Source organism: Schistocerca cancellata, chromosome 1, assembly GCF_023864275.1.
Source record: "Schistocerca cancellata isolate TAMUIC-IGC-003103 chromosome 1, iqSchCanc2.1, whole genome shotgun sequence".
NCBI lineage: Eukaryota > Metazoa > Arthropoda > Insecta > Orthoptera > Acrididae > Schistocerca > Schistocerca cancellata.
The window spans coordinates 1,165,283,380-1,165,298,648 of record NC_064626.1 but is presented as its reverse complement, the minus strand read 5'-3'; the positions used below and the strand labels follow the sequence as shown (position 1 = coordinate 1,165,298,648).

The 15,269-nt window shown below is 43.0% G+C and overlaps 1 protein-coding gene across 1 annotated transcript in view; it reads right to left on the bottom strand.

The window, feature by feature from the left end:
• Positions 1-15,269, bottom strand: part of LOC126093788 (tRNA-dihydrouridine(16/17) synthase [NAD(P)(+)]-like) — a 259,337-nt gene that overhangs the window by 45,315 nt on the left and 198,753 nt on the right. Inside the window, exon 2 of the mRNA XM_049908746.1 lies at positions 7,231-7,524. Coding sequence (XP_049764703.1) covers positions 7,231-7,524 — 294 coding nt within the window. The remainder of the gene's footprint in view (positions 1-7,230; positions 7,525-15,269) is intronic.

The window sequence follows — 15,269 nt, the reverse complement described above, 5'->3', positions numbered from 1 at the left end:
TGCATCCGTGCGCCGCTGCGGTCCGGTCCCAGGTGGACGGGCACGTGCACCTTCCGCCGACCACTGGCGACAACATCGATGTACTGTGGAGACCTCACGCCCCACGTGTTGAGCAATTCGGCGGTACGTCCACCCGGGCTCCCGCATGCCCACTATACGCCCTCGCTCAAAGTCCGTCAACTGCACATACGGTTCACGTCCACGCTGTCGCGGCATGCTACCAGTGTTAAAGACTGCGATGGAGCTCCGTATGCCACGGCAAACTGGCTGACACTGACGGCGGCGGTGCACAAATGCTGCGCAGCTAGCGCCATTCGACGGCCAACACCGCGGTTCCTGGTGTGTCCGCTGTGCCGTGCGTGTGATCATTGCTTGTACAGCCCTCTCGCAGTGTCCGGAGCAAGTATGGTGGGTCTGACACACCGGTGTCAATGTGTTCTTTTTTCCATTTCCAGGAGTGTATAACACCACGTTCAAACTCACTTAAATCTTGATACCTTGCCATTGTAGCAGTAGTAACCGATCTAACAACTGCGCCAGACATCTGTCGTCTTATATAGGCGTTGCCGAACGCTGCGCCGTATTCTGGCTCCTTACACATCTATGCATTAGAACACGTATGCCTGTGCCAGTTTTTTTAGCGCTTCAGTGTTTGTATGGTCCAAGTTTCACTGAGCTATGCTGCTCGACTGTGACACAACACGCAAAAGTTACTTTCGTCCTTATGCGTGGTCTGACGTGAAATTATTGCCAACGCGTGAAATCTTCAACAATATTAACGACATTTCTTTCCCGCGTGAGATTCGTACGAAGAAATGCCACTGTGGCAACCCTACCTTCGTGCGATGCTCTTGGTATTCGGAATTTCTATTTCGAATCTTTCTACGATCGGCATCAGATCTTCCTGAAGAGTAAACATAAGAATAAAATATAAGAATTAAGAATTGATATAATAATGAAATATAAGAATACGAAAATTTAAAAAGATTGTAATCCGTGAAAATACCATTAACACATAATTATATTGATTGGCGACTCCATAGAGTGCTATGTGCACAACGACATGAAAATAAAATTAGAAGGAAGGTCAGCATTAGCCGTAATTTTGATGCTTTATTAACAGCAAAATCGATTTTCGATTACATAATGATCATCTTCAGTGCTGGAAGTTAAACATTTCACATAGTGATCAGTGAATAAGAAGCAAAAGACCACAAATACACCTGAGTATAAACCAACTGTTGGTAAGAACACAACTTTAGCGTACAAATTTTTTTTATAAAGCATGTTGTTGTTTTTTATAAAAAAAATTATAAAGAATATTGTGTTTCATGACACTTTGACCTGTTAAATCGTGGCATATATTGTACAATCATCACCATTTATGTATTTGACTTCTTGGTTTCAACGAAATATTTTACATAAATTAAGAACTTTGCACGACTTCCCACACCAGATGGCGGTTACTATGTTATAACAAATTCTGTTATATTTGATGTCATGTCGTTTGTATATTTATCTTTTTTACTAGTCCTGTAATCTGACACCTTATTATTTACCTGTTGATTTTTATTCTTGCATTTTTCTTTTTTTAAGTTGTTTTGACAATAACACGCCCGAGTATGTTGGCAAGATGTGCATTTCCCCCTTCCTTTTTGCTATGCGTTTTTAATGTACAATTTTAAATTTGAAATATGCAATTAATGATTTGCACGTGAACATTTGGTATTTTGTGGTAATCTCTTGCCAAATAAAGTAATGTTAAGTCTTCACGTGACACAAGTCACACAGAGGGCGTTCCAAGCCCCTGTCACACCGAGGTCTGCTTCATAGATCAATGTAAACAGCGGCTTCAGTTATTGTGATCGTTTCATAGCTTCTGTTACTGCTAATAACTAGACACCAGTGCCTACGAGCTTTAATTTGTAAGCTAAAGGTACGTTCTTACCGACAGTTGGTTTATACTTAGGTGTATTTGTGGTCTTTTATTTCTTATTCACTGATCGCTATGTGAAATGTTTAACTTACAACACTGAAGATGATCATTATGTGATCTAAAATCGATTTTGCTGTTAATAAATCATCAAAATTACGGCCAATGCTGACTTTCCTTCTAATTTTACGTAATTATATAATAAAAGTATGACATTTGTTGTGAAACCCAGTTGTAATTTTACAACTGATATGACGCCCTTGGATCCCCTAACGTGATTAGAAACATTCTTTTAGTGACCTTCTACGGACATGGGCAGGCAAATGAAGAAAAAGAACAATAATCGGGTTTCGAACACGGGACGCAAAAATGGTAGGTCGCGACGCTAGGCACTACGCCACCAGTTGGGCTCAGCCTATCGCGCGCTGAAAGGCGTCTAAGTTACGTCGACAACTTTTACGATCGTCTTCTCAGAAACGGTCGAATATCTATGGAATAGCCGAGACGCATGATCGCTTATTTTGGCTCCTCTTCCACTGACACGTAACCCCTTGAGTGCGAGGGCGCAAGTTCATTCTTTAGTGACGCTCGTTTGAAACTGTTGTGTCAACAATTATGACAGGAAAAATGGCTCACATTCTTTAGTGACGCTCGTTTGAAACTGTTGTGTCAACAATTATGACAGGAAAAATGGCTCACTATGTGCGTCAGGAGGGCGACATAAAATTATTGTCCGGGAGGTGCAAAGATCATCCTTCTACGGGATGCAAATGTTACACTTCTCAAAATGGACATCGTCGACATTCAAGAAATGTTCAAAACAAACCATTAAGTTGTACCACGAACACCGAATGAAAAATTGTGCGCCACAGTGATCACAAAGGTTCGCAACATCAAGCTCGAAGGCTAGCTCCTTGGGAGTTAACAAACCATGCAGGACGTTCAGCTAGGTATCCAGTTAGAACGCATGTAGAATCATATTGGTGTGACGGGGTGATGAGGACGCACACTACGACCAAGCACAAGCAAGTTATTTTGAACAACTATTGGCTAAAAGTAGTGCTCATACCATATCTGTAGTTTCATTACGTCCATTTTCCCACTCTTTTTGCTTGCACTGACGTACACATTCCCTACTGACCCTGCAAGATCACGCACACGAGAAAGAACCGTGAGGGTTCCAAATTACTCGGAGCAAATAAATAACTTTCCAGCCAATTTATCATGCAGATTAACAGTGGGGATAACTGTATACGAATGCTTTAAGGCATTGATGGTAGTTGATCTTGATACAACTTTCTTGGTACCTCTAATTTTCAGCGTTCCTTCCATATCCATTTCCTCTTCGAATCCCGATTGGTGGCAGTTCAAAACAAATTCCGTACTGAACGATGAGCTAAGTTTATCTCAGCTACAAATTTTCGGGCTGATTCCGCAGTTTGCCGTGCATCTGCAAGTTGAAGCTTTGTTTGAAATTTTCGTTATCTTACGTCTTCCAGTTCTGTAGCACTGTTTGAAGGTATGCAACCATCCACTGCTTCCTTTGAAATCACTGTTAATCTACACAGAGGAGCCAAAGAAACTGGTACCCCGTCTAATATCGTGTAGGGTCCCTACGAGCACGCAGAATTGACGCCATGAATTTTGAAGCGCTTTCCATAAATCCGTAAGAGTACGCGGGAGTGGAGATCTCTTCTGAACAGCACGTTGCAAGGCATCACAGATATGCTCAATAATATTTAAACTCAGAAGAGTTTCCTGGACCACACTGCAGCAATTCTGGACGTGTGGGGTGTCGCACTGTCCTGCTGGAATTGCCAAAATCCATCGGAATACACAATGGACACGAATGGATTCAGGTGACAAGACAGGATGCGAACGTACGTGTCACCTCTCAGAGTCGTGTCTCGTCCCATATCACTCCAACTGCACACTCCGCACACCATTACAGAGCCTCCCATCGCTCGTGCGCCGACTACAGCACCACGTTCAAACTCACTTAAATCTTGATAACCTGCCATTGTAGCAGCAGTAACCGACCTAAAAACTGCGCAAGACACTTTTTCTATTATACAGGCGTTGCCGATCGCAGCACGTATTTTGCCTGTTTACATATCTCTGTATTTGAATACGTATGCCTATACCAGTTTCTTTGGCGCTTCAATGTATGTCGCGCGTAATCTGATGTGCCTAACGTAATAAGTCACTATCATGCACATGTTGTAAATAGTGTCGAGCATCCTTGAAACGCGCAGGCAACGATTTTTGTAACCAGTGTGCCTTGTCTTCCTTTGAATATACGTAGTTTTTCTTATACACTACACGGTCTTATTGCTAAGGACTTATTCGAAATCTGTTCATAATTGTTTTTTCACTATGCTGCAGATGATCTTCCGACCTTTACTGCGTTTCACTGGAGACGGCATTTGTGGCTCCCTGTCCGACAAGGATGATGCACTACGTGGATCGACACCTGTTTCAATATCACTTTCGCTTGCTAAGCACGTATCGTCATCGTTGAACTCCTCTTGTAGATTGTCCGCACAGTCGAGCGTATACGATAACACATTTTCCACAGACTCATCTTGGAGAGCCGCGCGGTCTAAGGCGCGTTGTCAAGGTCCGTGCGGTTGCCCCCGTCGGAGGTTCGAGTCCCCTCGGGCATGGGTGTGTGTGTTGTCCATAACGTAAGTCAGTTTAAGTTCCACAAATTTCCAATTTTCATCTTGGAGAAACGGTAATATTTCATCTCGCACTTCTTTTTCACTCTGCGAAATTCCTTGGGTTATTTTCTGACGAAATGTCAACTTCGGCAACTGTTGTTGTAGATATAATGCTGTGTTTACTTCGTTTACCGTTGCCATTGCTCTGCTTTGTATCAACACCACTAGCACTGTAGCATTGTTGTGAGTTACTCGTCGACTAAGCAGTTCAGCTACATTCCGTAGCCTCATGCTGTGCTCCGGTTCCGTGCCCTGTTGTCATTAGCAGCCAATATTGTGGTTGCCTGATAAACAATATGTGGGACGTCGAATGCCGTAAACATCAACAAGGAGTTCTTGTGAGTGGAGTTTCTGGGAAATCGGGTTATGGCATTTTGCACGTCCTCGTTGTGGGCAGGAAACGTTCTGTCTTAAGAATCTGTTAACGGTACTTTATGCTTTTGAATGCAGCTGTTAGTTGCTAGATGTATACTCAAAACTCCACCCGAAAAGGCTTCGAAAGGTCGAAAGGTAGCGGCCGAGCGCCGTGTCATCCTCAGACGATGGGCGTCACCGGATGCGGATACGGAGGGGCTTGTGGTCAGCACCCCGCTCTCCCGGCCATTGTCAGTTTTCTTGACTGGAGTCGCTACTTCTCAGTTAAGCAGCTCCTCAATTGGCCTCACAAGGGCTGAGTGCACCCCGCTTGCCAACAGCGCTCTGCAGACCGGATGGTCACCCATCCAAGTGCTAGGCAAGCCCGACAGCGCTTAATTTCGGTGACATGACAGGAACTAGTGTTACCATTGTGACAAGGCCGTTGGCTTGCTAGATGCCTATAGTTATAAAATACACCTAAGAACCGCGGGTCGCACGAATACTCGACTCGCTCAGCTAGCGGTCCATTGGCCGCAGTTTGATGACAGCAACTGATCTATATGGACAATAACACATGTTGTACCAGGTGGCTACAACTAAATTGCAGCTTCTCACAGAGGTCCAGTGTGAACTGTAATTGTCGTATGCCAGCGAAACTTGGTAGATATGCTAATGTGTTAATGCAGAACTGATTTATCCTGCAAAAAAAAATAGTACTGGTTTTGGCCACCAGGTGCTAATCTGGTGCTGCACAGCAAGAAAAACGCATAGAAACGCTTCCGTATGTAATGGATTAGGGCGGAACGTGGTCAGAAAAAGTCGAACAAGTGGGAAAGGCATAATATTAATTTTATTATTAACTGCTACATACACAGTTCGTTCAATACGAGCACTGGAGACATCGACGTGATGCTGTACAACGGCAGATTTGCACCCGGTGGCCAAAACTGGAACTTTTTTTTTTTCAGAGTAAATCGCTTCCACATTAACACATTAGCAAATCTACCAAGTTTCGCTGCTACATCTACATCTACATGGATACTCTGCAAATCACATTTAAGTGCCTGGCAGAGGGTTCATCGAACCACCTTCACAATTCTCAATTATTCCAATCTCGTATAGCGCGCAGAAAGAATGAACATCTATATCTTTCCGTACGAGCTCTGATTTCCCTTATTTGCCAGCCGGGGTGGCCGAGCGGTTCTAGGCGCTACAGTCTGGAACCGCGCGACCGCTACGGTCGCAGGTTCGAATCCTGCCTCGAGCATGGATGTGTATGGTGTCCTTAGGTTAGTTAGGTTTAAGTAGTTCTAAGTTCTAGGGGGCTGACGACCTCAGAAGTTAAGTCCCATAGTGCTCAGAGCCATTTGAACCATTTTTTCCCTTGTTTTATCGTGGTGATCGTTCTGCTCTATGTAGGTCGGTGTCAATTGCGCATTCGGAGAAGAAAGCTGGTGATTGGAATTTCTGTGGCGCTCTCTCTCATATTTCGCGATAATACAAAACGTGCTGCCTTCTTTGAACTTTTTCGATGTACTCCGTCAGTCGTACCTGGTAAGGATCCCACACCGCGCAGCAGTATTCTAAAACAGGACGGACTAGCGTAGTGTAGGCAGTCTCCTTAGTAGATCTGTTACGTTTTCTAAGTGTCCTGCCAATAAAACGCAGCCTTTGGTCAGCCTTCCCCACAACATTTTCTATGTGTTCTTCCCAATTTAAGTTGTTCGTAATTGTAATACCTAGGTATTTAGTTGAATTTGCGGTTTTTAGATTTGACTTATTTATCGTGTAACCGTAGTTTAACGAGTTCCTTTTAGCACTCATGTGGATGACCTCACACTTTTCGTTATTTAGGGTCAACTGCCACTTTTCGCACCATTCAGATATTTTTTCTAAATCGTTTTGCAGTTTATTTTGATCTTCTGATGACTTTATTAGTTGATAAACGACAGCGTCATCTCCCAAATCGCCTATATAGATAAGAAACAGCAAAGGGCCTATAACACTACCTTGGGGAACGCCTGAAATCACTTTTTTTTTCGATGACTTTCCGTCAATTACTACGAACTGTGATCTCTCTGAGAGGAAATCTCTGCCATACGATAATTACAGTACACACTGGACCTCTGTGAGTAGCTGCACTTTAATCATAACCACCTGGTAGTTGATATTTTCTTTTAACGGCGCTCTGTATTGCTTGAAGCATTGCGACCAGACCTGTACGATGAGCGGCCGGTCCTCGGGGCAGGAGGCGAGCGCGTCGCGGCGGTACTTGGGGTCGCGCGCGAAGACGGCGGCGTGCAGCATGGGCGAGTAGCAGAGCTGTGCGCCCAGTTCGCGGCTCAGCAGCCGCCACGCCAGCTCGCTGGCGTCCACCATTGGCGCCAGCACGAAGCGCGGGCTGCCCAGCGAGCGCCACCAGCGCCACGCCTCGGAGCCGCCATCTTCTCCTTCCTTCAGCTCTGATGCCGCGCATCCGCTGTCGTCCTCGGCCGGTGCCACCTGTATCTCCTGAAACAACAACACCGCGCCTACGTCAGGAAACGTTAGCGACAGCCCCGGACATTTGCACGAGCCCCGCCCATTTACCCCCCTCCACACCTACCCCCGCCGCACCAGACAAGAGCACATTAATATGATCTTTGGTAGTCCTCGTTGCTGTCGTGTTTTTGTTCGTCGTTTTTTGTTTTACCGCTGTTGTTCATACTAGCAGTGTTGTGCTGTTAGTACTTCTTAGCAGTTTGTGTAATACTGTCAAAATGAAACATAGATATGCACTCTCAATAATGTTATCATACACAAGGTACCTAATCTTGACTATTGTGGCCAACTACTGTCAAAACTGATGTCTAACAGACATTAAAGTACGATAAGATATGTTGGAGTGACACTGACGAAATTATGTACATATGTTTAACAATAGGCAGCTCTAAAGATCTCAAACACTGAAGAAGAACTCAAGGTAATCTCGTGTCTGCTATAAGCAAGCAGTCATAAGAGTTCACAAGTAAAAATTCACCCATTACACAGGCAAATTTTAATGAAGAATGTCACTGTATAAATATCTGGCTCCTCGCATTACGCATTTCTACATTATCCCACTCTTATATTCTTTAGTCTTAATGAGGTAATCAGAAACAAACCAAGACATCGACTTTGCCTTGTTTATGCACAACATTGACTTTAGACAATCGAGATAATGGACAGCATCCTTGGCGATACTACCAATTAATATTTCGCAACACAATTTCTTACACTACGCGAGGTGACGGAAATTTGCGCTCACTGCAGTTCAATATCAGATTCTTTGATATAGTGCAGATCAAAGCTCATGAAATAAAAAAGACAGTGTGGATACAATTTTTATTTTTCATTCTTATTGATGATTTTTCAACTCGCATATTCAATGAACATATTTCTAATTCTTTTCACAATGGTACCGGAAAAACTGTATTTCGTACTAACTACCGATTTTCTCCCTTGTTATGACTGGCATATCTGTGACACGAACAACTTCGATGTTGGAACATGCGGCAGACCATGGGCGGAGCTTAGGATATGGATTGGTGTGGAGGGGGGTGATTGGGCGGGACTTGTGCACCGTCCGGGGCTGTCGCTAACGTTACGTGCCTACGTCACCTACGTGCGACACAACAAATGTCAGTTTCTCAACAACGAAAACTGTTTTACGCACAAACATGTTGGACAGGCTGTTTCCGTGACTGTCTGTGTAACGCTTTGAGTGCCACGCCCGTAATATTAAGTAGTTTCTATTGTTGGAAATTAATGCCTTCCCTGTAATATTACGGGCACAACATCTTAGCCCCTTTTACACGCTACAAGTGAGTCTACTACAGCGCCCCCGGCGTTTAATTCGCGTTCTGGGTCTCGGGTATTTCTCGTGGTCGGTATCGTTAACACATCAGCTTCAAAACTGCGGGTAACCCACACTTCTTAAGACATTGTGTAAACATGACGTCATTTTTAACGCACACGCAAGCATAGAAGACTGTGGGAACTTCTATCGACTTTCGTTAATATTGCACGCTGGGTCTTTGGGAAACACCATATTGGATTCCCGTTTCAGGGAAATGGCAGACTGAAGATTTATAAAAACATGTCATTCTTGGTACGATTTATTGTAATTAAACATCATGCCTAAAGCCTTCATGAGATCAAAGTTACAGTAAAAAAGGCAATCTTTCGCTAGTTCATCGTGGAGCAGTGGTTATAAGCGTTGTGTTACGGAATGCTTCGCGCCCTGCCGTATCTGAAACTTTTCTCGCCTTCATGGTTTTCAAATGTTCTGGTACAATCGGAAAAAAGAAACACACACCGTTCATTCACACAAGCAAGCACAAGCGTTTTGCATTGTCCCGGGCTGCCGGAGATCGCGATAATGTGTGCGTAAGGTGTGCTTGCTTGTATAAATGAATGGTGCGTGTTTCTTTTCTTCCGTTGAAGGTTGTCGTCGATAAAGCTAATGTGCAAGCGTCTTTTAATTGTGCTTCTCTGCAACTCAGCGAGTTATCTTTATGATAAGAAGCAATCTATCTTTTCCTACATTCTGAATATTAAATGTTAGGTAAATACAGGGCTATTACAAATGATTGAAGCGATTTCATAAATTCACTGTAGCTCCATTCATTGACATATGGTCACGACACACTACAGATACGTAGAAAAACTCAAAGTTTTGTTCGGCTGAAGCCGCACTTCAGGTTTCTGCCGTCAGAGCTCTCGAGAGCGCAGTGAGACAAAATGGCGACAGGAGCCGAGAAAGCGTATGTCGTGCTTGAAATGCACTCACATCAATCAGTCATAACAGTGCAACGACACTTCAGGACGAAGTTCAACAAAGATCCACCAACTGCTAACTCCATTCGGCGATGGTATGCGCAGTTTAAAGCTTCTGGATGCCTCTGTAAGGGGAAATCAACGGGTCGGCCTGCAGTGAGCGACGAAACGGTTGAACGCATGCGGGCAAGTTTCACGCGTAGCCCGCGGAAAATTGGCTCATGCCACAACTGGAGACCGACAGCGCCGACTTCATCTTTCAACCGGATGGTGCTCCACCGCACTTCCATCATGATGTTCGGCATTTCTTAAACAGGGGATAGGAAAACCGATGGATCGGTCGTGGTGGAGATCATGATCAGCAATTCATGTCATGGCCTCCACGCTCTCCCGACTTAACCCCATGCGATTTCTTTCTGTGGGGTTATGTGAAAGATTCAGTGTTTAAACCTCCTCTACCAAGAAACGTGCCAGAACTGCGAGCTCGCATCAACGATGCTTTCGAACTCATTGATGGGGACATGCTCCGCCGAGTGTGGGAGGAACTTGATTATCGGCTTGATGTCTTCCGAATCGCTAAAGGGGCACATATCGAACATTTGTGAATGCCTAAAAAAACCTTTTTGAGTTTTTGTATGTGTGTGCAAAGCATTTTGAAAATATCTCAAATAATAAAGTTATTGTAGAGCTGTGAAATCGCTTCAATCATTTGTAATAACCCTGTATAAGAGTGCTTCCTCTCTCTCTCTCTCTCTCTCTCTCTCTCTCTCTCTCTCTCAGTAGTGAATTGTTATTGTCAGCAATTTACAAATCAAGCATGAAACACGCAAATGAGAATACATATTCAAAACACATTGATCATCTGTTAAAACAAACCACCACTCAGAATAAAAAGCGTAAAGACTGATACATTTGAAAAAAAATTAAAAATGTCAGCCATCTATAAAGCATAACAGAAAATTTACGAGCTAGTTCTTTTACGACACTTCTTTGCCAAACAAAAATGTCTTTAATTAAAGTAAATCTTTAACCACCAATACGACGTTTTACGTAATTTTGTTACAGCAAATCTTACCCGTTTACGAGACATTACCAATGTTTCGTGTTTTGAAACAGCATTTATTCGTTGGACATAAGAGAAACGAGTTGTTGCTTAAATTCGTCCGCTAGAATAGCTACCCATCCTTTACAATTACAGACCAACTCCTTAAATTAGTTTTCAGAGTTTCTAAAAATAAGCTTATTTTACTGAGACACCTTAATGAATAGTATTTAATATATATGTTATTGGATTCAATGCTTGCAGGCTTCAGTTTTTTCTTGCTTGTAAATAAGTAAATCATTTCACTTTCGGGGTTGATGAACGCAGTTTTGAAAAAATAGTACAATTTTTTCAGAACGTTTTTGAGTTAATTCTTGCCAAAACTTTAATTTATCCCTTATGAATGCCCAACTGTACAAATTTATAAACGACTAACATTGATGTTAATGTACCCTGAGTAAAGAAAAAGCTTAACCTCCAGTTCTCTCTACTTGAGGTGAGCGTTGATTGTTTCGGACGTCACTAAAATTCGATACACGGCTTTCCGTCTTCGATACAGCGTGTGACGTCAAAATGACGTCAAGTTTGCACGAAGTAGTGGGAACTGTAGGTCATCCCAAAACTGCCGGTGTTCAGACAGCTGTCGGCTGTGCAGTTTGGCATCGGAACGGCGAAAGTGAGGTGAGGGACTGTCCCTTTTACTAAAAAATCGAATTATAGTAACAAGAGGCAATGATTACAGAGTTTATTAATGACTAAAGCAGAACTCGTAGTGGAAACTGTTGTAGAACATCGTACAGTAGATTCGTATGCCTGAGTAGTGAAGGAATAGAAGTGTCATTTCAGAACATATACATTTATTTGCTCGTGAAAATATATACTTGCAAACACTTAAAACAATATCTAGGATGCAGTAATAGCGCCTTTTTGATTTGTCGTTTGCATCTCGTTTTCTTAGTAAGTGCCAAATAATTTGGAAAATTATTTTTTTCGTCAGACAATTCTGACTTTTTCACTGTTGAAATAAATTCCATTGAAATAAGATTATCTATTTATTCATCAGGTCTCAGAACCTCTGTGCCATCGTCAGTGGGTTTCTGTTTTATTTAATCTGTAATGTGAAAATTTTTACTAAATGATTACAAAATTACGGAAATATTTAGTTCAAACAAGTATTTGTTTCTGTTAGTTAATATCTTTACATTCGGTTTGCATGGTTTTGCAGAACCACTTGCGTATTATTTCGTACTGGTAGCTTGTCATCTGCAACCATGCGATGTTGATGGGAAATTTTATTGGGAGTTAACCTGTCATTCCATGCTTTAAACGTAATTCAGTTTGTCGCGAATTTTTTACACACTAAAGGAACACCAAGTAAAAGACACACACACACACACACACACACACACACACACACACACACACACACACAGAGAGGGAGAGGGGGGGGGGAGAGAGAAAGAGAAAGAAAGAGAGAGAGAGAGAGAGAGAGAGAGAGAGATCAAATGTAAACAAAACTCATATTTGGCGCCAAACTCACTGGTGAACGAAATGACACTGTCTGGGCGGGGATACACAACAACCACGATTACAGTGTGTTTTGGTGAAGAGTAAAGTGCTTTTTATGACCAAATTTCTGAAAAATGTGTTGTATTTACGTGTGCTTCACAACACCTAATCAGGATGCTGAAAAAAAAAGGGCTCACCACACAAAAACGTACGCAAATGCGAATATATGCGCGAAATATCACGACAAACTACATTATGTTTTTAGCCTGCCCGGCTAGCCGCGCGGTCTATCTACATCTACATCAACATCCATACTCCGCAAGCCACCTGACGGTGTGTGGCGGAGGGTACCTTCAGTACCTCTATCGGTTCTCCCTTCTATTCCAGTCTCGTATTGTTCGTGGAAAGAAGGATTGTCGGTATGCCTCTGTGTGGGCTCTAATCTCTCTGATTTTATCCTCATGGTCTCTTCGCGAGATATACGTAGGAGGGAGCAATATACTGCTTGACTCTTCGGTGAAGGAATGTTCTCGAAACTTTGACAAAAGCCCGTACCGAGCTACTGAGCGTCTCTCCTGCAGAGTCTTCCACTGGAGTTTATCTATCATCTCCGTAACGCTTTCGCGATTACTAAATGATCCTGTAACGAAGCGCGCTGCTCTCCGTTGGATCTTCTCTATGTCTTGTATCAACTCTATCTGGTACGGATCCCACACTGCTGAGCAGTATTCAAGCAGTGGGCGAACAAGCGTACTGTAACCTACTTCCTTTGTTTTCGGATTGCATTTCCTTAGGATTCTTCCAATGAATCTCAGTCTGGCATCTGCTTTACCGACAATCAACATTATATGATCATTCCATTTTAAATCACTCCTAATGCGTACTCCCAGATAATTTATGGTATTAACTGCTTCCAGTTGCTGACCTGCTATTTTGTAGCTAAATGATAAAGGATCTATCTTTCTGTGTATTCGCAGCACATTACACTTGTCTACATTGAGATTCAGTTGCCATTCCCTGCACCATGCGTCAATTCGCTGCAGATCCTCCTGCATTTCAGTACAATTTTCCATTGTTACAACCTCTCGATACACCACAGCATCATCTGCAAAAAGCCTCAGTGAACTTCCGATGTCATCCACCAGGTCATTTATGTATATTGTGAATAGCAACGGTCCTATGACACTCCCCTGCGGCACACCTGAAATTACTCTTACTTCGGAAGACTTCTCTCCATTGAGAATAACATGCTGCGTCCTGTTATCTAGGAACTCCTCAATCCAATCACACAATTGGTCTGATAGTCCATATGCTCTTACTTTGTTCATTAAACGACTGTGGGGAACTGTATCGAACGCCTTGCGGAAGTCAAGAAACACGGCATCTACCTGTGAACCCGTGTCTATGGCCCTCTGAGTCTCGTGGACGAATAGCGCGAGCTGGGTTTCACATGACCGTCTTTTTCGAAACCCATGCTGATTCCTACAGAGTAGATTTCTAGTCTCCAGAAAAGTCATTATACTCGAACACAATACGTGTTCCAAAATTCTACAACTGATCGACGTTAGAGATATAGGTCTATAGTTCTGCACATCTGTTCGACGTCCCTTCTTGAAAACGGGGATGACCTGTGCCCTTTTCCAATCCTTTGGAACGCTACGCTCTTCTAGAGACCTACGGTACACCGCTGCAAGAAGGGGGGCAAGTTCCTTCGCGTACTCTGTGTAAAATTGAACTGGTATCCCATCAGGTCCAGAGGCCTTTCCTCTTTTGAGCGATTTTAATTGTTTCTCTATCCCTCTGTCGTCTATTTCGATATCTACCATTTTGTCATCTGTGCGACAATCTAGAGAAGGAACTACAGTGCAATCTTCCTCTGTGAAACAACTTTGGAAAAAGACATTTAGTATTTCGGCCTTTAGTCTGTCATCCTCTGTTTCAGTACCATTTTGGTCACAGAGTGTCTGGACATTTTGTTTTGATCCACCTACCGCTTTGACATAAGACCAAAATTTCTTAGGATTTTCTGCCAAGTCAGTACATAGAACTTTACTTTCGAATTCATTGAACGCCTCTCGCATAGCTCTCTTCACACTACATTTCGCTTCGCATAATTTTTGTTTGTCTGCAAGGCTTTGGCTATGTTTATGTTTGCTGTGAAGTTCCCTTTGCTTCCGCAGCAGTTTTCTAACTCGGTTGTTGTACCACGGTGGCTCTTTTCCATCTCTTTCGATCTTGCTTGGCACATACTCATCTAACGCATATTGTACGATGGTTTTGAACTTTGTCCACTGATCCTCAACACTATCAGTACTTGAGACAAAACTTTTGTGTTGAGCCAACAGGTACTCTGAAATCTGCTTTTTGTCACTTTTTCTAAACAGAAAAATCTTCCTACCCTTTTTAGTATTCCTATTTACGGCTGAAATCATCGATGTCGTAACCGCTTTATGATCGCTGATTCCCTGTTCTGCGTTAACTTTTTCGAATAGTTCGGGTCTGTTTGTCACCAGAAGGTCTAATATGTTATCGCCACGAGTCGGTTCTCTGTTTAACTGCTCAAGGTAGTTTTCAGATAAAGCACTTAAAAAAATTTCACTGGATTCTTTGTCCCTGCCACCCGTTATGAACGTCTGAGTCTCCCAGTCTATATCCGGCAAATTAAAATCTCCACCCAGAACTATAACATGGTGGGGAAATCTACTCGAAATATTTTCCAAATTATCCTTCAGGTGCTCAGCCACAACAGCTGCTGAGCCAGGGGGCCTATAGAGACATCCAATTACCATGTCTGAGCCTGCTTTAACCGCGACCTTCACCCAAATCATTTCACATTTCGGATCTCCGTCAATTTCCTTCGATACTATTGCACTTCTTATCGCTATAAACACGCCTCCCCCTTCACTGT